Source organism: Sus scrofa, chromosome 14 (genome assembly GCF_000003025.6).
Source record: "Sus scrofa isolate TJ Tabasco breed Duroc chromosome 14, Sscrofa11.1, whole genome shotgun sequence".
NCBI classification, from domain to species: domain Eukaryota; kingdom Metazoa; phylum Chordata; class Mammalia; order Artiodactyla; family Suidae; genus Sus; species Sus scrofa.
The window spans coordinates 111,607,648-111,633,549 of NC_010456.5; the positions used below are offsets into that span (position 1 = coordinate 111,607,648).

The 25,902-nt window shown below is 46.4% G+C and overlaps 2 protein-coding genes across 24 annotated transcripts in view; both read right to left on the minus strand.

Moving 5' to 3' along the window:
• Window positions 1–19,044, minus strand: part of SEC31B (SEC31 homolog B, COPII coat complex component) — a 40,775-nt gene extending 21,731 nt beyond the window's left edge. For 6 of the 23 annotated variants that reach the window (XR_001306226.2, XM_013993185.2, XM_013993147.2 and 3 more), the window contains exons 1-11: window positions 16,346–19,044; window positions 13,802–13,888; window positions 13,322–13,445; window positions 5,242–5,437; window positions 4,932–5,027; window positions 4,411–4,419; window positions 3,873–4,016; window positions 3,372–3,514; window positions 2,433–2,532; window positions 2,148–2,309; window positions 1,480–1,614 (exon numbers count right to left, since the gene is read on the minus strand). Coding sequence is in view for 22 of the 23 variants with exons in the window: in XM_013993185.2 (XP_013848639.1) it covers window positions 1,480–1,614; window positions 2,148–2,309; window positions 2,433–2,532; window positions 3,372–3,514; window positions 3,873–4,016; window positions 4,411–4,419; window positions 4,932–5,027; window positions 5,242–5,437; window positions 13,322–13,445; window positions 13,802–13,880 (1,188 nt within the window). In the remaining variant the exon portion in view is untranslated. Of the gene's footprint in view, window positions 1–1,479; window positions 1,615–2,147; window positions 2,310–2,432; window positions 2,533–3,371; window positions 3,515–3,872; window positions 4,017–4,410; window positions 4,420–4,931; window positions 5,028–5,241; window positions 5,438–13,321; window positions 13,446–13,801; window positions 13,889–16,010; window positions 16,317–16,345 lie in introns of those variants that run through there. The other 17 variants (XM_013993161.2, XM_013993180.2, XM_013993157.2 and 14 more) reach the window with 15 other exon arrangements.
• Window positions 19,180–25,901, minus strand: NDUFB8 (NADH:ubiquinone oxidoreductase subunit B8). The gene is given in 5 exon segments (NM_001144842.2): window positions 19,180–19,364; window positions 21,639–21,794; window positions 22,270–22,369; window positions 25,421–25,547; window positions 25,813–25,901. Coding segments are annotated over 5 exon segments (561 nt in total). The 5' UTR covers window positions 25,898–25,901; the 3' UTR covers window positions 19,180–19,271.

The following is a 25,902-nucleotide window of genomic DNA, read 5'->3' on the forward strand; positions in this document are numbered from 1 at the left end:
CTGTTCCCATCCTACCCTTGTGTTCCCAGCTGGTACTGGTTTCACAAAGCCATGGGAGACAGCCTAAGCTCTTTCACTCATAGCGCACAAAATATTTCAGAATCAGGACCAGACCCGTTTTGCCAGCACCTCTCTCCCTATTCATTTATGTGATCGCTCCACAGCCCCAAAGTGCCTGGTTCATTCCTGCGTCATACATCACAACACCCCCCACAAGAGCATCTTTTTCACCAAATGAGGTACTTTATAGAAAGCACCTGGCACAAAAGCAGAGCTCAGTAAAGTTCCTTTACTCCAGCAGTTCTTTGCCCTGACTGCACATTACAACCACCTGGGGAACTATCCCGAGTCGCTAGGCTGTACCCCAGACAAAGCCATAGGGGTGGTACGGGGCATAGGGGTTTTTTTTTGTTTTGTTTTGTTTTTTTGTTTGTTTGTTTGTTTTTCCAGTTCTTCAGGTTATTCCAATTGCGGCCATTCTTGACAACTACTGCTCTACTCCCCAACTATTCATTACGACCCCCTCCGTAGTGAACATTTTCAGCCAGAAGTCTTCTCTTGATTCCTACAGCACAACTTCTACACTACAGATGAGTGTGAAACAGAACCATCTTAACTTTTGGTTTGTAAAACACTGGATAGTTTTACAAAGTTCCTACATATATTCTTATTTGAGGTTCATGGCAATTCACTAACGTAACCTTGGCAGGTACTACTATCCTTGTTTTACAGGTAAGAACACAGAAGTCCTGAGTTAAGGGACGTGCCAAGGTTACCCAGCTGCTAAGAGACAGAGCTAAGAACTTGGGCATCTTGACCTTGGAGTTCTTCACCTCTGAAGGGTTAAAGATGGGCATCATGGAGGGGGTGGCATTTAAGCAGGGACCTTGAAAGGCTGCAGGAGGAGTCAATGTTCAGAAGAGAAGCTGAAGAGAATCTGGAGGCAGCAGAGCTGAGTTACTCATGGAAGAGAAAGCAGTCACATGGACCTGGAGCAGAGCAAACCCACGAGAATAAGGGGGGACTAACAACTGGACACACGCGGGGCTCTGTGTATATCTGGTCTTGAGTCTATAAGGCAATGGCAGGGGGAAAAGGTTTGGAGCAGAGAATGAAATCTACATTTTTTTCTTTCCTGCTCTGTAGTCACCATTTTCTTGCTTTGTGTTCTAACCTTTATATGTCTGGACTCACTACCAGTCCAGGTATGTCGAGGCTAGAGAGATGTCAGATGGACTCTCAGGCAGTTCTCCATAACTGAGAGTTCTAGAGCAATCAATCTAGACAGGACTGGCACAGGACACAGAGTAAAGGGGTAGAGAGGAAAACTGTAGCAAGTCTCTGCTGGAGCGGTAAAGAGGGACCTGATCTGAGACACAGGAATGTGAATAAACCTCTTGCAGGACATAACTCCGGGCTCCAGCAGGTTTCATACACACACACACACACACACACACACACACACACTGCTACACTTACAGCAAATGAAACACCTGCTGGCCTTCTCATCCATTTGGGGGGTTTTTTCAGAGGAGGTATCAGTGATGCTTGGACCACTTGCTCTGGCACCTGCAATGGTGGGAGAGGCTGGCCTTTGCTGAAGGAAGAAGAGATCTGAGGGCAAGAGGACACCTGCATCACCAATGTGGAGTGGTGGCTTAGCCAGGAGCTCCACCTACAAACTCCATCTTGAGGGGGATCCCTGAGATACCCAATCTGGCCCACAAAGGCAGGACTCTCATATTCCAGGGGACTGGTAGTGAGGATGGAAATCCCATGCATAAGGCTCTGGGAAAGCCTACTACATCCAATGTCTACCGTGGAGTGTGACATAAAATAGGTCTATAGGAGACAGGGAGGTAAGACAGTTCATATTTCCAAAACAATGATGGGAGGTCCAATTTCCCTGATCTACCACAGGGAACATCCAAGACCAAGAGTCAAGGTAAAGGCGTCCTTTGTATTGGGCAGAAACTGACATCCTTCCAGGAAGGTGAAAGCTGGAGCAAAGGTTCAGCCCTCCCAAGCCCAGGGCCCTGGTCTCCCAAGTCTCCAACAGTCCCCACCTCTTCCCAGGCTTGTGTCCTTCTCACCCCAAAATAGAGACAGTCCCTTCCCTCCAGCATTCTCCGCCAAGCCGTTCAAACCTTGTCAGCCTGTCTCATCTGCTGGACTTCCCAGTTCCTACCCATCACGGAGTATAAACTGATCCAGCCGTCAAAGGAGGCAGCAGAGAACACTGGAGGATCCCGAGGGCACCACTGCACATCAAAGCACCAGCTGCTCTGTGTGGGCAGCTTATACACCACCTAAGAGGAGGGAACACAGCCATTACGGAGATCTTGACTTAGGTAAGGCAACCCAGAACACATGAGTGCATCCAGGATTCCCTAACCATCCCAGCATGCCCACATAAGGAAGGCCCAGCCTACCTCACTGCTCCCAAGGTTCCAGCACAAGATCTGGCTGTCCTTGGCACTACTGAGCAGCAGCTCAGCATCAGCCTGACTCCACGACACTGACAAGATTCCCCTAAGAAGGAAAGGAAAGAGGAACTAACATTCGTTGAATGCCTATTATGAGTAGGATGCCTTGTGTATCTTGGCTAAATTTCATCTTCCCAAGATGAGCAGCCTGATTTCACTATGCAAATGAGGAAAGTAAGGCTTGGGAGGAAATTAAGAAACTTTTAGCAGTCATGCAGCCCAAACCTAAGTCCAATCCCAGGGCCTGTGCACCATACACTTTGCCTCCCACAGGTCACTGCACAACGGCCTGCTTCTCTTCCCAGACTGTAGGGTAGGAACTGTGAATCAGCACGAATCAGGCAAGCACCCATCTCTGTAGGTGCTTTTGGCCCAGGAGGATAACGAGGATCTAACTCTCTAAAGTCCCCAAGGAGCGAGGAAGGCATGGCCCTTGAGTTAGGAACAGACCGTGGGGCTGCTTTCTCTGCTGTGGGCCCAAGAGCTACCACTTCAGAGGCAAGCCTGTTCACAGAAAGGCCCAAGCCAAGGTTCTTTAATTAAGGAGAAGTCTTGGAGGAGGCAACCTCATCACCTTAAACAAATGAGCACGGTCCTCAGATCAGAGCCTGGGGACTCTTCCAGGGAGACTAAACCTTGGCTCCAACATTTCTCTAGACCCTGTCCTCACTCTCATCTCTGGAAGTCAGATGGAATCACAGGCTCTTTCCCATAACCCCTGGGTCTAAAGGAACTCTGGTTGGTTGGAGCTAGAGCTAGAACCAGGTAACTGTGTGTTCGTTCACTGGGATGACTCTGAAGTGAGGGAGGAATCTGGTAGCCAAAGTGAGGCGTGCATCGGTCAGTTATGCCCTCACCCTCCACCAGGGATGTGGACAGAGTTACCTGCTGTGACTCTCTAGCACCTTGAGGGGCGAGGAGGCAAAGCGCAAGTCCCACAGCTGAATCACTGGAAGACGATCATCTTCTGAACATAGCACCAACTGGGTGGCTATGTCTGGGTGCCAGGCCAGGCCTGAGCAGTGCATCTGTGAACAAAGCAGACCCCAATGGATGGTGTAATCTGACTCTTCTGGTTATGACCTTTCTTGTCCAGGTGAAATAGGACCTCTCTGAGGGCAGGTTTTGTGTTTCTTCTGTGTGACTAGGAACACCACAGCCATCAGGGAATAGGTGATGACCACAAGTAAGGAGCTCTAGAAACCTCCAGATCAGCTCAGTTTAGCTTCCCTAAGCTTTCACCCTCAGCAGGAAATCTGCTAAGGGGCTGAATCCACGTGCGTAACAACTGAAAGCAGAACCCTGGCCTGGAGAAGAGCAGCTCCAGTGCTAGGCCTGAGAGAGACAGCAGAACCTGAGTCTACATTCTGCCTTTATCCAACTTACCCTGTTGCTGTGATCACTGACTTTGATGATAGGTTCATTCTTCCTGAGATCCCACACGACTGCCTTGCCGCTGGGGTGAGCAGAAGACAGAATGTGTTGAACTTGGCGGTTCCAAGAGAGTGCCTTGATGTCTTCTAGGGGCTGCTGAGGCAGGATTGGGATGGTGGGTTGAGGACAAGCCGTCACCCCTGGACCAAGAGACAGCTCATCTCCCACTGCTCCAGCCACCCACAGGAAGACCAAGGGTAGACATGGGGCTGCCCAAACCAAGCCAGTCCCAGGAAGCTGGTGAGTTTTCCGTGGAGGATCCTTTAGGAAACTGTTGTAGAAGCTGAGAGAAGGACAGATACCCTTGGTGCTCCTAGGGCATAGAGTCAAGATTTTAAAAGGGCCCTCCTGTCTATGACAAAGAGAAGGAGAGGAGGAAGGGGAGGGAGGGAAATACAGACACTCGAGACCCGCGGAGAGAGTGAGACAGAAAGAAAAGTCATTGATACTTTTAGGGCCCAAGGTGCTATCAAATTCACACTGAACTTACCTCACGATACTGTAAGCATAAGATGGAAAAGCCAGGAAGAAAAAGATGGACTTGGTTACAACTGACAAAATAGGTACACTCAGACAGAAGCACAGGAGACCCCCAACTGCATGCGAGAACCAGATACAAAGACAAGGCTGATCCTCCCACAAAAAGGGCAGGGGGTATATCTGGGGGTCCTCCCCTTGCACTGGGTCAGCTGAGTCCAGGGCCCAACCCCGCCTAAACTATCCTACAATGAACAGTACTCTCACTCCTTCTTTCAACGTCTTTCACTCCCCTCACCCTTCTCTTGCCTCCTAGAAACCCCTAGGACACTTAATGACTACAAACCACCCCACCCCTCCACACCCCGGGGCCCCCCTCTATCCCTCCCCGGACTGGCTGGTAGGTAGCATGTTAGTCTGTGGAGCTTTATTGCCCTCCAGTGGTAAAGACTGCAATCTCCGGTGCCCTTAGAATTCAAGTCCAGGGAAAATCAGCTGCACCCTCATAAGCAGCAGCACCGGGTGGTTCCTCACCTGTGACTTGGATCCCGGGGTCATTGGCACACTCAAGTTATTCAAATCCCAAATGAAGATTTCAGAATCATTGGCCCCTGAGGCTAGGAGGTTGCCCTGTACAAAGGAATAGGCCTTTGGAGACACAACATCCCAGGAAGAAATGACAGTAAAAAAGGAGGAAAGAGACCCATATGTGGGGCTTCCAAAGCCTCCCCCGTAACGACCTGGGAAGGGCCCAGAGTTAGAGACCAGAGGTCACAAGTGAATGCCTCCCTTCAGATCTGTTGCTCCATGGCTCAGCCATGTCTGATCAACTGAAATGAAGTACCTGGAAAGGATTAAAGTCAAGGGCTCTGACAGCCCCCGTGTGCTTCTGCCTCTGGGCAATCACAGGCTCCTTTCCCGAAGACAGGATGTGGGTCACATTGTATAGAGTAAGCATGCCATTGTCCCCGCCGCCTGCAATAACCCCGGAGCCTTCCAGAAGCCCATTGCCAAAGCTCCCCCAGATCAGCTTGTGAAACCTACAAAGAGGAGGAACTGGCATCAGCACCAACTCGCGTCCAGGTCAGTAAGTAGAGACCGGGCATTTGTGTCAGCCTCTGCCATTACGCAGGCATCCCCACTCTTAATCAGGGCCTGCCTGTCTCCCTCATTTCCCAGACACAGAACGGAGGTCTCCTTTGCCTGGTCCTAAAAAAGTATTCAACTTATGTTACACTAGAAGCAGGAAGCCACCGCCTTGGGCTTGGGGAAGGGTGCTTTGTTGTTGATAATATTATTGGGGGTTAATACAAACTTCTGTATATATATAGCTAGTAATTGTATTCCCATTTGACAGCTAGGAAGTGATGGAGTCAAGGTTCAAAATCAGGCCTAGCTCACTGCTTATCCACTGGGAACTATATCTAGTCACTTGCGATGGAGCATGATGGAGGACAATGTGAGAAAAAGAATATATATATGTATGCGTGAGGGGGTCACTTCGCCGTACAGTAGAAAATTGACAGAACATTGTAAACTACCTATAATGGAAAAAATAAAAATCATTTAAAAAAAAAACAACAGGTTTCTTGTTTTTTTTTATGGCTGCACTTGGGTATATGGAAGTTCCCAGGCTATGGGTTGAATTTGGAGCTATAGCTGCCAGCCTATGCCACAGCTCTCAGCAACGCCGGATCCTTAACTCACTGAGCGAGGCCAGGGATCAAACCCACATTCTCATGGATACTAGTTGGATTGCAGCCACAACTCGAACTCCAAAATCAGGCCTATCTTATTCCAGAGCCTGAGCTCCTAATCATCATAAAACACTGTATTCTACTTAGAGGAAGAGCCAAACTCTTCCATAACTGAAAAGAAGTAGGTTCCCACCTAGAAATTATCACACTAAGTAAAGTAAGTCAGACAGAGAAAGACAAATATCATATGAGATCACTAATGTGTGGACTCTAATAAAAATGATACAATAGACCTTACAAAAAGAATCAGACTCAAAGATTTCAAAACCAAACTTATGTTTACCAAAGGGGAAATGTGGAGGGGAGAGATAAACTAGGAAGTTGCCTACTTTATAAAATAGATGGGTAACAAGGACCTACTGTATAACACAGGGAAATTTACTCAATACTGTATAATAACCTCTATGGGAAAAGAATCTGAAAAGGAATAGATATCTGTATACACATAATTGATTTACTTTTCTGTATACCTAAAATTAACACAACTCTGTAAGTCAACTATGTTCCAATAAAATTTTTCTAAAAAGAAGAAGCAAGTTCCCTAGGCCAACAGTTGCTGTGCCCTCTTTCCTATTAAGCTGGAAGTGAGAAAAGATCTAAGGACCTTACCATTCCAAGCCTCTCCCATGTGGCTGGCCCACTGGAGCTACCATGTGGATTCAGTGGACCAGCCCTAGAGACACAAAGGCATGAAGAATAAATGCACTGCTTGGGAAACACTCTTCTGGCTTTCTGAGCATCTCACACTGCCAGTTCTTGTACAGTACACAAGAGACAGATGGTGATCTGTCCTCCTTCACAGCTGCTAGCCAAGGATATTTCCACAGCCCTTCTGAGATTTCACAATGAATGGTGTCATAAGATCCTTAAGTAAAAGGAAATGTTCCCACACCCCGGGAACAGTCAGCAAAGAAACTGAATGGGATAACCAGACAGGACCTGTTTGGCCAGTCATTAGAGCAGAGCTAGCCTGTCAGAAGTGAAGAGTTGAGTAACAGTTCAGAACCAGGTCAGCATCTGAACAAAAGAGCAGAGATGTAACAATTGGTGGATCTAAAGCCACGGTCAGAAAAGCTATGTTTTCTAAGGTTGCGCTGACCTTAACAGAGCAGAAAAATGTGTCCCATGCTGGCTCCAGAGGCTGCCTTGTCATCCAGGGGCTAGAGCTAGAGTTCAGCATGGGCAGAGGGCAAGGCAATGAAATAGCCAGGGGAGCCCATAATAGGTCACACAGAAACCAGAGGAAGGTATGGCTAGGGAAACTGGTATGGGAATGCAGTGACCTCACTACGGTCAGAACACATGACACACAAACCAGAGTAAAAGGTACCTGAGACCTCAAGAGGGAGTCACCAAAGGGTCAGAGAAGAGTGCCCAGTTACTTTAGAGTGGCCCAAATGCAGACTATCAGGCATGGCAAATGATTTTCTTCCTGGAAGCATGCACCTTCCTATGGTTAACACCCCCCTAGTGTGGGTGAAACTGGAGCCCTAATAGATGTGACAGAGAACACCTGGGAGAGGGGGCACACCTGGGACCAGGCAGGTAAGGGCAGAGACTTGATCACTCAGTGGGCTCAAGGAATGGCAATCATCTCTGCTGTGCAAATAGACAGGAAACAAAAGAGCACAAGCACAGCCATGAGTTGGCTGTTGGGGCTAGTACTATCTCTGTGACATTGAGCTATTACGGGCTCCTCTGGCTATTCCATTGCCTTGCCCTCTGCCCATGCTGAACTCTAGCTCTAGCCCCTGGATGAGGAAACAAGAAACAGCCGTGTGTGTGTGTGTGTGTGCGCGCGTGCGTGCACATGTGTCGACAGAGAGCACACAAGCATGTAAGCAAATGTGGCAAAATGCTAATGATTGATGAGTCTACGTGAAGGTATATAATTATTCACTGTACTATTTGCAAATTTGAATATTTTAAAAATTAAAAAAAGTATAGGGCAAATAGGAACTAGGAGATTTAAGGAGAAGGTATAGGGAGAAGAGTTTGCATAGGACGGTGGGAACTTTGAAAACATGAGAATACAGGTGAAATCCTCTGCTAAAGAGATTCCTAGGATAACAATGGGAGTGATGGAGACCATCTAGCATCATAGAATGAGGGGGTGGCACCTACAGAAAATATAGGTTTTGACTCATACCCAGACTTTGTGAAGGAGAATTTCCAGAGACAGGTCCTCGGAACCCATATTTCTAACAAGAGCCCCAAGGTGATTCTAACAAGCTGCCAAGGTTGAGAAGCACTGAACTAGATATATGAGACTGCATACCAGCCTAGAACAACAGGAAGATGCTGAATGTCATAGAGATAGAACTAGCCCCAACAGCCAACTAGTGGCTATGCTCCTGACAGGAAGAAAAAGATAAGGCTGGAGAAAACAGACTGAGACCTCTGAGATCAGAACATCACACCAGCTAAGTTCATCTGAGGCCAAGCTTGAGCTACCTCATGATTAGGAAATACGTGCTCTACAAATTCTTGCTCCCATGATTTCTGTTCTTCTTTGTTTTGCATTTTGAGTTCATTTGCTTAGAAAGGTTCCTTTGGAAAAATCTCAACCTCATGTTAGTGGACCAAAGTGAAAATTAGTTTTTAAAGGAAATCTAAGTTTCCTTAAAAGTCAAACAGAGCAGGAGTTCCTGTTGCGGCACACTGGAAATAAATCCAACGAGGAACCATGAGGTTACGGGTTCCATCCCTGGCCTGACTCAGCGGGTTAAGGATCTGGTGTTGCCGTGAGCTGTGGTGTAGGTTGCAGACGTGGCTTGGATCCTGCGTGGCTGTGGCTGTGGCCAGCAGCTACAGTCCCTAGCCTGGGACACTCCATATGCCGCGGGTGCGGTCCTGGAAAGCAAAAAAAAAAAAACAGTTAAACAGAGCACTAAGGGCAGTGCTCCAAGCTAGAGAAGGAAAACAGTGGGGTGGAGGGATGGCTGTTTGAGAGAACTACTTTTCTGAATGCCTAGTGTGTACCAGGCAACTACATGCTGACTACGTATCCCAAATTTACACTAGAGAAAACAGGGTCAGAGAAGTGGAAATAATGTGTCCAGGAGAGCTGAGAGCAGAGCTAGGATCTGAATCCAAATCTGTCTAACAACAACACCCATGCTCTCTACTCTGAGATCTTTTTTTTTTTTTTTTTTTTTTTTTGTCCTTTAGGGCTGCACCCGCAGCATATGGAGGCTCCCAGGCCAGGGGTCTAATCGGAGCTGTAGCCGCCAGCCTATACCACAGCCACAGCAAAGCACCATCTGAGCTGCATCTGCCACCTACACCACAGCTTACAGCAATGCCAGATCCTTAACCCATTGAGCGAGGCTAGGGATGGAACCCACGTCCTCATGGATGCTAGTGGGGTCCGTTAACTGCCGAGCCATGACAGGAACTCCCTACTCTGCGATCTTGATGCCTCGAGACAGCAGGCAAGTCTCTGAAACAAGAAAACTAGGAATTGTGCCAAAATGATCTTTTACTGCTTGGTGCTATCCCCTACACATGCACTTAAAGAGGGGTCAAACTGCACCCCAAGTAGCTAGAAATGAGATAAACGTACTGAAAGATCGCTCATCTACTTTCTCCATGTTACTAGAGGATGAGTCAGGAATAGGTTACAGAGGCTACTCAGAGATCTAGAACCTCAGTGTAGACAGAGGGTAGAGAGTAGCAAATCACCCATTACCTCTGAACTCATTCAGCCACAGCAGCAATGTTCTCAGCTCAAAAGTCAGTACATAAGCCATGTACTGTTCTCCCAGAAAGCTTTCTTCTTGAGGGAGATTCACTGAACAAACCAAATATCACTTGCTTCAGTGCACATGCAAATCCATATTGATTCTGATTGCGTCCAGTGGCATTTATCCACGCACTCTCTTCAGCCTATTTACAGCTCTAGGCTGTCCCTCATCTACATCCTACTAGTGTTTCAGAACATCTCCCTTTCAGTCAGGTATTTCTCAATTTCTCTGATGCAACATGGATTGAAGATAAGGGACTCATCGGGATCCAAATGTGATTGAGGCAGGGATCTGGTAAAAAGGGCAGACAGTGGAAAGGAGAAGATTTTGAAAAGTATGTTTAGTTAATAATGAAAAGATACAGAGAGGAGTGGGTTTTTGTTTTTGGGGGAAAAAAAGGAGACTAAGCTAGAAAAAGGGAAGGAGAGACTGAATATAAAACCTAAATTTGGAGTTCAGTAGGTTCTTACAAGTCATCCTGTACAACCTCTTTTTTACATATAAGTGAGGAAATCTAAGATAACTGATGGAACTCAATTTCCCCAAAGTTACATAGTTTCAGCCAAGGCAGCAATCCAACACAACTATGCTTTCCCTTAAACCATGCAGAAGATGACACAGAAAAGAGGAAAGCATAAAGCAAAGAATGGGCTGTCCTTTATTGACCCTGATAATCTCAATTGTTTGGGATGCTACTTCTGAGAAAGTGACCTAACCCAGGTTGGAATGGAAAGAAGTGGATGTCCTAGGCCCTGGAGTGTCTAAGATGATTTCTCCAGAAAGCCCCAACAGGGAGTTCCTGTTGTGGCTCATGGTAATGAATCTGACCAGAATTCATGAGGACACAGGTTCGATTCCTGACCTCGCTCAGTGGGTTAAGGATCTGGTGTTGCCATGAGTTGCAGTGTAGGTTGCAGACAAGGCTTGGATCTGGCATTGCTGTGGGTGTGGAGTAGGCCAGCAGCTGCAGCTCTGATTCTACCCCTAGCCTGGGAACTTCTGTATGCCTTGGGTGCAGCCCTAAAAAGACTAAAAAGAAAAAGAAAGCCCCAACAGGACTGTGTCAAAGGTAATACCTTAGATCTTTGAGAATGAGAATCAATCTTTGGACACAATTATAGAGGTGGGGAAAAAAAGTAGAGATGAAATACTACCAAGAGTGTTAACTGTATTTGTTTTGGTTGTAGCCCCCAAGTTCCCGAAGGGAAGAGTATGAGGTGATGCTTCATGATTCCTGAATACGTACTAACATTTCAAAAAGGGTCCCTTCAGAGATCCAGTCATGGTTCAGTAGTAACAAATCTGACTAGTATCCATGAGGATGTGGGTTTGATTCCTGGCCTAGCTCAGTGGGTTAGGTTAAGGATCTGGCATCACCATGAGCTATGGTTTAAGTTGCAGACAGCCTGGATTTGGTGTTGCTGTGGCTGTAGCGGAGGCCAGCAGCTACAGCTCCAATTTCACCCCTGGCCTGGGAACTACCATATGCCTTGAATGCGGCTCTAAAAAGCAAAAAAAAAAAAAAAAGAAAGAAAGAAAAGAAAAGAAAAGAAAAGAAAGGGTCTCTTTCACCTAAGGCACTAAGACTGACTGAAGACTAACTATAACTAACTGAAGTGATGGATATGAACACTCTGTTTGGTAATCTAGAAGTCTCTGATATCACTCATTTATTCAACAGATACTTACTAACCACCTAATTTCAGGCACTGTTCTAGATGCTAGAGATACAACAGTGACTAAAGCAGTGAATAAAAATCTCTACCTACATGGATCTCAGGAGTCAGTTTCAAGGTTTCTTAAGCAATTAATTACATTGCCTCTGTCTTAAGAACTCATAGCCCTAAAGAGCCATTACTGTGCTGAAGCTGCTGCTTGGCTTGTCAAAGAAAAGAGCCTTTGGAGTTCCCATTGTGGCAGAGTGGAAACAAATCCAACTAGGAATCACGGGGTTGCAGGTTCGATTCCAGGCTTCTCTCAGTGGGCTAAGGATTCAGTGTTGCCATGAGCTGTGGTGTAGGTTGCAGACATGGCTCGGATCTGGCATTTCTGTGGTGTAAGCCAGGAGCTGTACCTCCGATTAGACCCCTGGCCTGAGAATCTCCATATGCCGTGAGTGCGTATAAATAAATAAATCTTAAAAAGTAAATAAACAAATCTAAAAAAAAAAAAAGAGTCTTTGCTCACTGCTCCCATCTTATCTCCAAGAGTATAAACATTATTAAATTAGCTCAACCCTTTCAGCAGCCCTCTCTGAAATGCTTGCTTAGGAAGGCTAAGAATATCTCAGCATTATTGGTAAGCCCTCCAAGGCTTACTCTTCAAAAGGTAAAAGGTACAGGTTCTGGAAAAACCAAGAAATATAAAAAACTGCAAAATAAGGGATATTCTCATAAAGTGCATAAAGTGATATAGGAGCTCAAGAAAGGGAGACGAATAACTAAATTTCATTATTAGGTTAAACTATGAAAAGAAAGGATACTTCTGTCTAAATATCTTAACCTAATTACTCAGATGGAACCAAAAAATGCACAAGAGGATGGACAGCAACATTCTAGACCAGCAATCTCTAAACTGGGATGGGCAAGATAATTTTCTGGGCTATAAAAAAAAAATTTGTAAGTTTAATATTCAAAAATAGTTGAGTAATATCATATTATCTATATTGAATATATACTTCAGTATAGTGAATATTTATATTTTTCCTGATGGTACAAAAATAAGGAGACCATTGATTCAGAGCATAAGCCTCATCTTTACAAAACCTACAAAAGAGCAGTTGAAATAAGGTAGGTTTTGGAGTCAGGCCCAGACATAAATCCTAGCTTCTCAGAGTTTTGGTTCCCTTCTATGTAAAATGGGAATCATGGTATTTACTGCTTAGGATCATTTTGAGGAATGAATAAGATAGGCAGAGCCTCTAGCCCAGTGCCTGGCATGTATACATGTGCTCAGTGAATGCTGGAACCCAACCCTGTAAGCCTGCCAGAGCCAGGAACTCCTTGAGGGCCTAATCAGTGCCCAACAGCAATGAGGAGAGGATCATTCATTCATCTGCCATTGGCAGAAAAGAAAGATATTGTGTAAGGCTGTTATCTTCACAAGAACCAAGGGAGGAAGGAGCCAACATATCTGGGTTCAGAGAGAGACCAGGTACTCGTGGGTCCAGGCTTGTGTGCGGCATCTCTACTGCATGATTCTGCCTGACACTGCTGCTGTGACCACGGCGGGGGGGGGGGGGGGGTTGTTTTCACCACTCTTTTGCAAAATTAACCCAGAGTTAACGTCTCTTCAAATTAAAGAATCTTCTCCCCTCACCTGTCTCCTCATGAGCCCTGAGAAGCACACGTGACTCCCAGGCCCCATCACGGTCTACGTCAGGATCCACCCTGCATACCCATTAACAGGTCAGACATAGTACCTGCTGGAGGCAGAAAGGATGCCCTTGCGTTTCAAGTCCAGAGAGGGGTCCCTGAAATCAACCTCAAAGATTTCCAATGTGCCATTTGTGCTAAAGGAGGCATCTAGCTGCTGCGCAGATGTTCCTAGGCATAAGAAAAGTCAGGAAGAGGCAGCATATGAACAACAATCTATGTATGGATTTGATGTATAAATGGTTAGACAGTAGGGAAGAGCAGGAACAAAAGAGGAGTGGAAATACCCTTTTTTCAAATGGTTTTTCTAGAGAAAGCAAGAACGCGTGACATGCTTAGCCTTGAGTCATAATCCAAGGCTGCTCCCAGGTACCAAAACCCCCTAGTATCCCCTTGCTTATGCTGCTAGCCAGTCCCACCTTTCCAGGACTCTAAAGTTTTCTCTGAAGCACAATAAACAATTCTGGACATGAAGTTCCCCTCAACCTATGTACTTCAGCAGACCCTCATCTACTGTATCACCATACCTGTGGCCAGATACACAGGGTACTGGCTGGCTGGGCTCCACACTTGGACAGCTGGTCGCTCAAGTTCCTTCAACTTCATCGTCTGTCCTGTAGGTAAGCAGAAAACTGTCATGGTCCTCCGCCTACTACAAACGTTTCACAAGCAAGCTTAAGGGCCAGGTCAAAGAAGCACCTGTGGACACAAGAGCTTGTTTCTCTACCATAGGGTGGGGAAAGTGGGGGCAATATGGGGTGACAAATACATGACTGCACAGCTGTAATGACAGTTCATACTTAATTACTGAAATCTAGTGCTTTAAACCCCCAAAGATACACAACTGCATTGGTGGCCACAGGCCCAACGGTGATGATAATGAGAAAACAGATAATTTCCGTGACTTTATCCATTCCCTTGGCTTTAAATACCATCCATATGCTGACGACTCTCAAGTTTACATCACCAACAGAAAGCTCTCCTCTGAGCTACAAGTTCTTATATACAATTGCTAATCAAATATATATAAAAAAATTAGTCTAAGATGGAATTCTCTAGTCCACCATCTCCCCACTCCACCCTGAACCTGTTCTTCCTCCAGTTTTCTCCATTTCAGCAAACGGTATCACTATCCACCCAACTGTTCAACCCCAAAACCTGAAAATCATCATAGATCCTTTTTTCTCTTAATTCTCATCTAATCCATCATTAAGTCTTCCAGATTTTACCTCCAAAATATATCTTAATCTGTCTATTTTTCTCCATCTTCACCACCACCCCTCTACTTGAAGATATTACCATCTCGCATCTAGATTACTGGTCATTTCCCTGCTACTCATTTCCATCACCTAATTCATTCTCTGCATAGCAGCTGGAGTACTTTTTAAATCAAAAACAGGATTTTGGTAGTCCACGCTTAGAGATTTTTCAGTGGCTTCTAACACACTCAGAATGGAATGCAAACCCCTTTGAACTTTGCTCAAAGGTTCCAGCCACCACTTCAATTTCATCTCTTGCTACTTTTTCCCCTTTACTCATTGTGTTCAGCTGCATTAGCCTTTTTTCATTTCCTGGCTTTTTTCCCACTTTAGAGCTTTTGTAAATTGTTTCCTATCCTTTGAAGGCTTTTCATTTCATTCTCCGCATTACTGGCTCCTTATCACATCTTTCTGGGCTCAGCTTCTCACCTCCTCAACAAAGTGAACCACCGGATCCAAAACAGCCTCCTTTTTTTTCTTCTTAGCAATTTATAATTCTATACTTATTTACAGTCATATTGTTGGTGTTGTCCACTAATAAGTAAACTCAATGAGAGCTAGCTAGCACTGTATCTGTTTTGTTCACCATGTTATAACTAGTGTCAGAACAATGTCTGGCACATCGTAAGTGCTCTACAATATTTGATGAATGAATGTAGACATCTATTTTAACTCTGTAGTTTCCAAACCAATTCTAAGGCATACTCAAGGTGCCATCCCAACAGGCTAGCAAAGCATCAGAGGTTAAAAAAAAAAAAAAAAAAAAAGTAACACTGAACTTGAAGGAGCAAACTTGAGACCCACTGTGACCTGCTTGAGCAAGCCATAGCCAGGTTAGTCCCAACCTACAAAAACAAGATTAGTATTACTTAATCTCAAATGTACTTTCTAGCTTGAAGAAAGTTTAAAGCTGCCAACTCGGCCAAGATTTCCTGGGGGCCTTTAAACCCTTTTTTACAGAAGGAATCTTTGAACAAGTCTGCACATCATACCATACAGTCACCAGTGCCACCTGCCGGTCAAAACCATTTTCACGTTTCTGGAAAGAAAGCCTCTGATAAGTGGGAGCTGTAATTAGCACTGTGCACTTGACTTGCGTATTTCTTAATTCTCACAACGGTTCTGTGCTGTCCATCCTATTACCATCCCCATTTTACAAAGAAAACTGTCTAGGCCAAGATGTGAGCCCTAACCAGCCTTCAGAGCCCAGTGCTTTTAACCTTATACCAGTCTAAACTCAATTCCATAAGGTGCTTAATTCATAGACAGCCTAGAAATTGGGCAGGTGAGCTTTTAATCAACCCTGTTCAGACGTGTTCACAAGGAAGGTCCCTCGCTTTGGTCAGAATGGCGGGGGCCGGGGGCGTTAAAAGTGGGCATCTACGACCCTTTAACCAAGAGCTGGCCAGCTACCTCCAGTCCCTCCAGAGGGCGGTCAGCCTTCCCCGAAGCGCGGCGCGCGAGCGTCAGCACTCACAGGCCTACCAGTCCGGGCAGGACGCAGACACCCGTTGCTGTCTCTGAACCCAGGCCTGGTCTGGGCCCAGGACGGACAGGGAGGCGCGAGGGCAGCGCTAGAGAGAGACCCTCGTCGGGCTGGGGAAGCCTGGGCGCGCAGCAGCGGGAGCGGAACCGGGTGCAATCCGACGGCCGGCGTCGTGGGCGCCCCTGAGAAGCGCACTGGCCGGAGCGCCTGGGGCGGGGGTCTCCGCGGAGGGAAAGCGCTTCACCCCCGGCGCTCTCCCGACAGAGGAGCGGCGGTCGGGGCCGGCCTCTGCTCTCAGGGGCCCCGGACAGGCGGGGAAAACCAACCTGCACGGAGAGCCGTGGTGGGGGCCTGGCAGTGCGGAGCGTGAGCCGGTCCTCTCCAAGGGCTTTGGGGCTCAGCGGGGCGCTGTGGACGGCGGCTGCGAAGGGCCAAAAGTAGTCCTGGCCTGCAGGGCGCCGCCGCCCACACGCCGCTGAGTTTGGGGCCCAGGTCCTAGGTCCAGGTTGACTTAATGGAGCACGTTCCCTAATAGAATTATGGCTTTTAGTCGACCCTCCCTCACCTGACCTGTGATCACGCAGTGGGTCAGATCTTGTGACCAGTATGTTCTGGCCTATTCAATTTGAGTCAGGCTCCAGGAGCAGCCTCTTAAAAGGGAAAATAGTAACTCATCATTTACTTACTGAAGCCGAGAAGAGGTGGCCCTAGCTCCAGGAGCTCTTGGTGGAATCCACTTACTTGAAAAGGTAAAAAGCAATCTAGACCATAAATAGCGGTGAGTGGTGCACCGCATCCCAGCAACAACTGGAGCCCTCAAGCCGCTGGTTGAATGAATTAAGGGCTATAGATGGGTGGAGGGCGAGGTACTGCAGACCAGGGACTTCCTGTATCTCAGGGACAAGAGAAAAGTGCTATTCGTTGAAGCTACAAGAAGACAGGTGAAGTCCCAGCAAGGAGGAAGAGGACAAACAAGCTAATAGACACCCTGGCATTTCCCATACCATGAATGAAAGAGGTTACAGTTGGAGGAGTGAGCTGGATACAGATTATGGACTACCAATTCAACGCTGCAGGTAATTGGGAGTTACTGAAAGTTATGGGAAGAAATGCATTAAGATTATATCAGACTAACAACATGGATCCTTTTGGCGAGAGAACAGATCTGGAGACAGGGAATCAAATTAGGAGACTTACAATAGAAGAATCCAGGTACCAGGTGATGAAAAGTCACCTGAATTAATTTAGCGGCAATGACTGTAAAAGAAAGCTCTATAAACTCTTGTGACTGATTAAGGTGAGGAGTGTGGGGAGGGGGGTATCACATATTTTTTTGTTGACTGAATTATGGCATTTCCAAACAATGTTTTGTAAGCAGCTGAAAATCTTAGACCTAAGTTGATTCAAAACTCTAATGCATGAATTTTACTGTATTCCCACTTGATATACCTCCAAAGATGGTGAGCTGGCTGTCTTATCACGGGGCTCCAAGTCATTGACACAGCTCTCGATTTCCTTTTTGTGTGGACTTGGGAGTTTTTAAATCAGGACAGAAAACAATTTAGGGTATTGGTGGTACCTGCCTGCTCTTTCTACGCACTAAGTACTTCTTGACTTCTTAGCTCTATAGCAATGGGTGAGAAACAACCTCAGGCAACACCCTGAAGTAGGGAATGAGGCCTAGGTGTCACTGGAATGCTCTGAAAGATAGCTGAACCAAAGACATAAGGTCAGTTTCAAGTAGGACATGATTTAAAAAAAAAAAAAAAGGAAGAGAAAGTTCTCTTATAGAGCAGCAACAGCTTAGGGATCAGGCCTCCTCACTTAGGTGGACTGGGTTCGACCCCTGGCCAAGATACTTCCACATGCCATGGACCAGGCCAAAAACAAGAAGTGCACTCTTCCCTCAACTCAAACATCTTATTAACTCTTTTCACTTTGTTTTGTAACTTGCCAGTCTCCTCTTCTAGGTAACTTCTAGAAGGCAATCTTTTGTTCAACTTTACATTCCCAGGGCCCATCAATGTCTGAGATTAGGCAGATAGATGTTGGTTAAATAATCATCAAATGCGCTAAAGGACAGAAAATGAAGACACACAAAAAGCAGTGGAGACCTTCAGAGAGGCATTTCTGTAGAAGTACCTACATCCTGACCTTATGAAGGTCTTGCACTGCATGGACTTTTCACTACTAAAGGACCTGCTTCCACAGATCATGTTGGATGTATGTGTATGGGTTTTTTTTCTCTTTCTTGGCCACACCTGTGGCATATGGCAGTTCCTGAGCCAGGGACTGCATCTGAGCTGTAGCTGTGCCCTAGTCACAGCTGTGGCAACGGTAGATCCTTAACCCACTGTGCTGGGCCAGAGATAGAACCAGCAGCACCACATAAACAAGCCGGATCATTAACTCACTATGCCACAACAGGAACTCCTGAATGTATGTTTTATAGGACACGTTTTCAGGCAATATGATTGTAATTTAAGACATCACCAAAGGGAAGAACATAAATGGGTTCTCTTTAAAACAGATGCATTAGAGCTAGACCCTCAAAAACATGGTTTTTCTCTAAGACTATTACAGGAGCTTGGATGAATCATTAAGGTAATGAAAACCATGCATAGGTTCAGTAATAACCTCCTCAATGACTCAATAACTTCAATGACTATCCTTTAATTCATAAATATATGGAATGTCAACTTTTAAGTCTAGGATTCAGAAGTTGCTTTGGAATAAAAACATACTCTTTTAAGAGATGTTAAGATTAGAGGCAGTCACAGCCCTAGGGCAGTCTCAAAACAACTATATATTCTATAATATACTTGAAACATGTTAGAGTATGTATTATTATTTAAAGGTTTTTTTGTTTGTTTGTTTGTTTTAATGGGAAATCTGTTCCAACATGAGAAGTCAGCAACTTATCTTCCTTCTTCCTCAACCCTGTAAATTGGGGAAGGAGCTACCCTTACACCTGCTGTACAACTGGAATCTTCAGCTACCTTTCCCAGCAAAATTAACAAATGAACATCTTCTTGTGTTACCCCCGCCCCCATCCCCTATCCTTCCAATCTTGGAGACAGCAGGCAGGGGAAGAAAAAAAAAGGAACAGAGTGAAGTTCCTCACAGCAGTGGCTACTCCTGGGAAAATGAGGCACAGATAGCACAGCACTATGTTTTATTAGGGATTTCACTAAGGTTAAATCTCTAGGATTGAGGGAGTCAGTCCAGGGGCACAAAGCCCACAAAGCCTCCTCAGATCTCATAGTGAACCACTGGCTCAGGTTCTTTGGTAGGATCGCCGCCTCGTTCCAGGTACAGATCATTGTAAGGATATTGCTTTGGCCCCTAAGGGAAAAAACACAGGTCAGCAAGAACAACATATATCCAGGTATTGGCCTGGCTACACCTTACTCTGGGGAAGAATTACACACAGTACTTGGGTACGTAGTAGCCTCTGGTCAGACCTGGCCTGGCTAGAACAGCAGGCACAGCACTCCTCTTCTCCGCTCAGCCCAAGGCAGAGTGAAAGCCTAGACTGTAAGAGAAGTGCTGCCTACATTGTGTGTGTGTGAGTGTGTGTGTGTGTGTGTGTGAAGAGAGAGAGAGAGAGAGACAGAGAGAGATGGGTGGGGGGAGAAAGGAGAGAGAGAGGGAGTGTGAGGGAGAGCTTTCTAAATGAGACGATGCATCCATCCATCCCACTCTCTCTCGGGGTCGAGACAGACTCAATCTCCTTTAAGTCACTCAGCCTCTAATGGTTCCACCACTAAAGTGGCCTAGCAAATGAGGCGTGCAGGAGCAGCAGTGGGGGAAAGCACAGAGGAGACACGACTGGGACGTGCTTTAGGGGCTGCTGGCTTTACCAACAAACAGCTGTCAGAGAACACAGCTCAAGAGGAGGAGAGAAGGGTGATGTGCTTACAGAACCGAAAGATGGGAGAGCCACACTGTGTTTCTTGCTCTCCTGAAAGAAGTTAGTGCTCACACCAGCCCTATGTGCACTCTCTAGCCTGGGGCCCCTGGGGCTCGGTAGGAAGGCTTGTGTCAGTGCACACAGACAGACCCGCTACCGTTAGGACACTGATTCTCTCTGCAGAGGTAGCAGTGTGCAGCCAGCTGCAAACACAGCAGCCTCTTGCTTCCAAGTTCCTTTCCTCACAATCTACCCTGTAGACTACTTCCAGATTAACCCTCCTAAAAACCTAGCCTTCATTATGGCATTCTTCTCTTCAAAAACCCAACATGGCTCCCTGCTGCCTAGAGACAGACCTCATCACTGTATCCCCAACCCCAATAGCACCTTCTGTACTTGCTAAGTGATAGGGGCTTCATAAACATTTACTGAATTAATGCATTACTATACTATCAAGTCCAGATCTCTTAGCCATGCAATAAAAGGCACCCAACCTAACCTAAATGATCAAGTCAATTCAAGATATTTTTTAACACAGCAGTTTCTACACCTGATTTTCCAGGACATCAGAATTACCTGGGAACTTGTTAAATATTGATTCTAGAACCCCATGGTAGAGGCACTGAATTAGGCTCTCCAGGAAATGGAGCCTAGGAATCTGAATTTTTAGCAGCTCTCCAGGTAACCAATACAGTTGGTTATCTAGGAACTCTTTATAAGCCTATTCCACTCCAGCTAATTCCCTGTCCTCTTCCTTCCTTCATTCTATTTTCTCCTGCCTCAAATGTTCTCTTCAACTTCGCCCCACCATCTTAAAAAAAAATATAAAGAGTTACCGTCATGGCTCAACGGTAATGAACCTGACTAGTATCCATGAGGGCACGGGTTTGATCCCTGGCCTTGCTCACTGGGTTAAAGATCCAGTGTTGCCGTGAGCTGTGGTGTAGATCACAGATGTGGCTTGGATCCTGCATTGCTATGGCTGTGGTACAGGCCGGCAGCTGCAACCCCTAGCCTGGGACCTTCCATATGCCATGTGTGTGGCCCTAAAAAAAAAAAAAGGCAAAAAATATAAATGTGTGTGTGTGTGTGTGTGTGTACATAGCCTTCTAATATAATCCTTGTCCTTAATTGCACCTGATAGCCCCCAGCACACATTCACCACACATATGCATAAAAATGTGCCAAATTCCTACATATATGTTCCATTGTTGCTCATGTCATTTATCTAAATTTTCTTCTTATCCAAATTAAACTTTCTTCAAACTAGATAGTATATGTTCTATGTCCTTTACGTTCTAAAATCTAATGATACATGCTGTAGTAAACAATTGCTTCCAATACCCTACAGGAAGTGCCCTTCACACCAACAAAGGTGTGAACTCTAGATTGACTCTAGATTCTTTGAAAGATCACTTGCTGAAATATTATCGGTAAGCAGAGGCCCCACATGACAACTCCAGAGACTAGTTGGCTTCCCCATTCTCATTCCTCACCTAGTCCTAAATTCTTTCTCACTCAGACTGACCCAGGATGTAGGCAGGAGCAGTCCTCTGGTGTTTGCACCAGGCCAGTGGGTGAGGAGCTCAACAGGTCTTCCCAGGAAGCCAAGCTTGGTATGGGCTGGATCCCTACTTTGGAGTCTTCATTCCCTCAGGAAATGGGCTAAGTAAATGAGGCTGAGGAAGCACTTCTCAGATACTCACCACAGGCTGGTAGCTGGGGTAAATCTCTCCTACCCAAAACATGAACAGCATGAAGGCCACGAAACCGAAGAGGTGCTTACACATAGTATTCCAAGAAACAGGAGTCGGGGATGTATCCACACGGTTCCTGATATACATGTCTAGGTCCCAGTGTATCTGAGGCAGAAAGGCAGATAATGGTCACACACTGCTCTTCCTGCAAAAGGCAGGCAGTCAGAGTGATCAGGGCCTCATCCAAGGCTTGAAAGGCATTCTACTACCCTGGGCAGTATTTGGAGAGCTAAAATATTTCATGCAAACGGGGTTCAAAAGAAAGCTGGAGTAGCAATACTCCTATCAGTATTCGGAGAGCTACATCTGAGATACTGTGGCCCACAGGACTGGATGCTGACTTATGTCTAGGTTCAGCTGACCAGAGACAGCCCAACCATGGGAATGCACAATATAGAGCTTTGCTAATCCCCAGAAGTCCCATTCCTCATGCCACACGGAACCTCAGATCTCAGATAGCTGGACTTTGTTTCCTTTGGCAGAAAAGACTCAGTGTTACTTGGGCGGGAAAGTGACATCTGAGCTACAGGAAGACCTTAAGGAAAAGGAAAGAAGGTCGAATGGGATATGTTTCTCTCACCGGTTCACCCCAGTTCAACCGCAGGTCTGGGTGGTCCCAGTCATACCATGGATCCCTCTCTTGCTGTGAGCGGTCAGGGAGCTTCGGGTAGTCACCATACCTGAGAGACAGCAAGAACTTCTGGACAAGGCTCAAAAGAGTAGCCTCACTTAGACAATTCAGTCACCTCACCTCATCTCAGAGATGAGAAACCAAATGATAGAGATAACTGCCTCACTCAGGGACAGAAGATATGATCTTCAAGTCAAGATCTCAGTATTTTTTTTTTTGTCTTTTTGCATTTTCTAGGGCCACTCCCGAGGCATATGGAGGTTCCCAGGTTAGGGGTCTAATCAGAGCTGTAGCCGCCAGCCTACGCCAGAGCCGCAGCAATGCGGGATCCAATCCACGTCTGCAACCTACACCACAGCCCACGGCAACGCCGGATCCTTAACCCGCTGAGCAAGGCCAGGGATCGAACCCGCAACCTCATGATGATCCCTAGTCGGGATTCGTCAACCACTGCGCCACGACGGGAACTCCAAGATCTCAATTTTTACTAAACACAGAACTAACTGTAGAAGTCCAAGCTGTCATTAAGAATTCATGTCAGGGGAGTTCCCGTTCTGGCACAGTGGTTAACGAATCCGACTAGGAACCATGGGGTTGTGGGTTCGATCCCTGGCCTTGCTCAGCGGGTTAAGGATCCGGCGTTGCCGTGAGCTGTGGTGCAGGTTGCAGATGAGGCTCGGATCCCGAGTTGCTGTAGCTCTGGCGTAGGCCAGTGACTACAGCTCCGATTCGACCCCTAGCCTGGGAACCTCCATATGCCGCAGGAAGCGGCCCTCGAAAAGGCAAAAAGACCAAAAAAAAAAAAAAAAAAAAATTCATGTCAGGGAGTTCCCATTGTGGCTCAGTGGTAAGAACCTGACATGGTGTCTGTGAGGATGTGGTTTCAATCCCTGGCCTCACTCAGTGGGTTAAAGATTCAGTGTTGCCGCAAGATGAGGCACAGATCAGATGTGGCTTGGATCTGGCATTGCTGTGGCTGTAGCACAGGCCGGCAGCTGCAGTTCTGATTCAACCCCTAACCCGGAAACTTCCACATGCTGCAGGTGTGGCTGCAAAAAGAAAAAAAAAAAGAATTCATGTCAAGGAGTTACCTGGTGGCCTAGTGGGTAAGGATTCAGCATTGTCACTGCTGTGGCTTGGGTTACTGCTGTGGTGTGGGTTCAATCCCTGGCCCAGGAACTTCCACATGCCACAGGCACAGCCAAAAAAAAAGGATATACACAAACTTTATTTTTTTATTTTTTTGTCTTTTTTGCTATTTCTTGGGCCGCTCCTGTGGCATATGGAGGTTCCCAGGCTAGGGGTCGAATCGGAGCTGTAGCCACTAGCCTACGCCAGAGCCACAGCAACACAAGATCTGAGCCACATCTGCAACCTACACCACAGCTCACGGCAACGCTGGATCGTTAACCCACTGAGCAAGGGCAGGGACCGAACCCGCAACCTCATGGTTCCTAGTCGGATTCGTTAACCATTGCGCCACGACAGGAACTTCTATTTTTTTTTTTTTTAGGGCCACGGCATAGGGAAGTTCCCAGACTAGGGGTCAAATTGGACTTGTAGTTGCTGGCCACAGCCACAACCACAGCCAGGTAGGATCCAAGCTGCATCTGCAGCTTACACCACAGCTCACAGCAACTCCAGATCCTCACCCCAATAAGCGAGGCCAGAGATCGAACCTGGGTGCTCACAAATACTAGTCGGGTTCATTAACCACTGAGCCATGATGGGAACTCCTATTTATTTTTAAATTGCTGCATCCACAGCATATGGAAGTTCCTGGACTATGGATTGAATCAGGGACTGGGGAAAAAAAAAAAAAAGAATTCATGTCAAACTCTGAAACATTTTAATGTACATGAGCCTTTTTTTTTTTTTTTGCTTTGTGGGGCTGCACCTGTGGCATATGAAATTTCCCAGGCCAGCCTTGTCTATGACCTACACCACAGCTCACAGCAGCACCGATCCTTAACCCACTGAGCAGGACCAGGGACCGAACTCGATCCACATGGATGCTAGTCAGATTCATTACTGCTGAGCCACAAGGGGAACCCCCTACATAAGCTTTTCTTACCTCGTTCAATAAAAAGAACAAAAGGAACACAATGTTGTAATGTTAGCACTGGAAGGAAATTTAGTGCGAAATCACTGTTTCCGTCATTATAAAATAAAACTGAAGTTTAGAGTCTAAACATAAGTTCACCCAGCTAATCAGAATAAATAATACAGATAAGAAGAACACTCATTTCATTACAACTATGTTCCTCAACCACGGAGTTGGCATACATCTCCATATCTCAAACACTTCATGGGATTTCTTGATAAGATGGGTTTTCCCCCCAATAATTCCAGGTTCAACTTATACAGACTGATCAAGAGGCTAGTCTTCTCCACAGCACAATAAAATACATAGGAAATGATGACAACTAGATATGTGTCACAGAAAGTGATTGGAAAACAACAAGATGAATAGGAGCTGCTAAAACCACGACTGAAAAGAGTGATTCTAGGACAGAAGAGGACGGTGCTGGTAATCACCTCAGATAATTAACCATAGGGATATTATGGGGTTCAGGGGAATACTATCAACTGTAGTAAGGGATTGGCTATTTAATCTGCTTTAAAGTCGTTATGATTTCCACGGCCTTATGGCAAAGATATTGTTAAAAAAAAAAAGATATACACATAAATGTAGCGTATTCCATCTATAAATAAAGCTCTCATGACAGGAGTCCAGCTCCAGCCTGGTCAAGTGCTTGGATGACAGCACCTGAGCCCAGCAGATGCTCAATCTAAATGAAACCTTGCGCTCTGGATGGAGCCAAGGAAGGTTCCTGCTATTCAGGGGCCCTCAAGGGAGCTATTAAAACCTCGGCTTCCTCATTTGAGGAAACTGCCTGAGCCAAGGAGAAAATTAAAGTCCTCTCGGCTGCAGCTGCTCACCCATCCCCTCCCACCTCCCGACAGATAGAGAAAGGCACCCACACCACTGACTTTGAGGGATCAAGAGAAGGTTCGGGGGAAAAGGGTCAGAGTAGAGCCACCCAACCCAGCCGACCTTCTTCCACAACTGCCCAAGGGCGAGGAGACCCTGTCTCACCCCATGCCATCATCTGGGTAAGGCTCGTAGTCTTCTACCCGCATATTATACTTCTTGGCGGCGGCAGCCCGTTCTTCCGGGGTCTTGGGATAGGGTCCTGGGAACATGTCCTTGGTAACATGGGAGGCTAGAGAGCAAAAGAGGGTAAGTCAGAAGCGCCCCCATTCCTCCTGCCGCTGTGAAGGCTTCGAGGTGCAGTGGCTGCAGAGGTCGAAGCCCGAGACTTCAGAGGACCAGCAGACCCGCTACCTGTTTTTCTTAAAAGTACCAACTCCACCTCCGCCCCCGCCCGGACTCAGCCGCCTCAGTATCCACGATAGGCACCCTCCATTCGACACACCAAACCTCAGGCGACCCCTCCCCACACTGAGACCTCGGTGATTCTCGCGGACCTGTACGTGCACCCAACGGCACCACTTTCCGGGCTGCCCTTTGCAGCCATCGTACTCCCAGTACCCCCGCCTTGGCCGCCGCCATCTTCA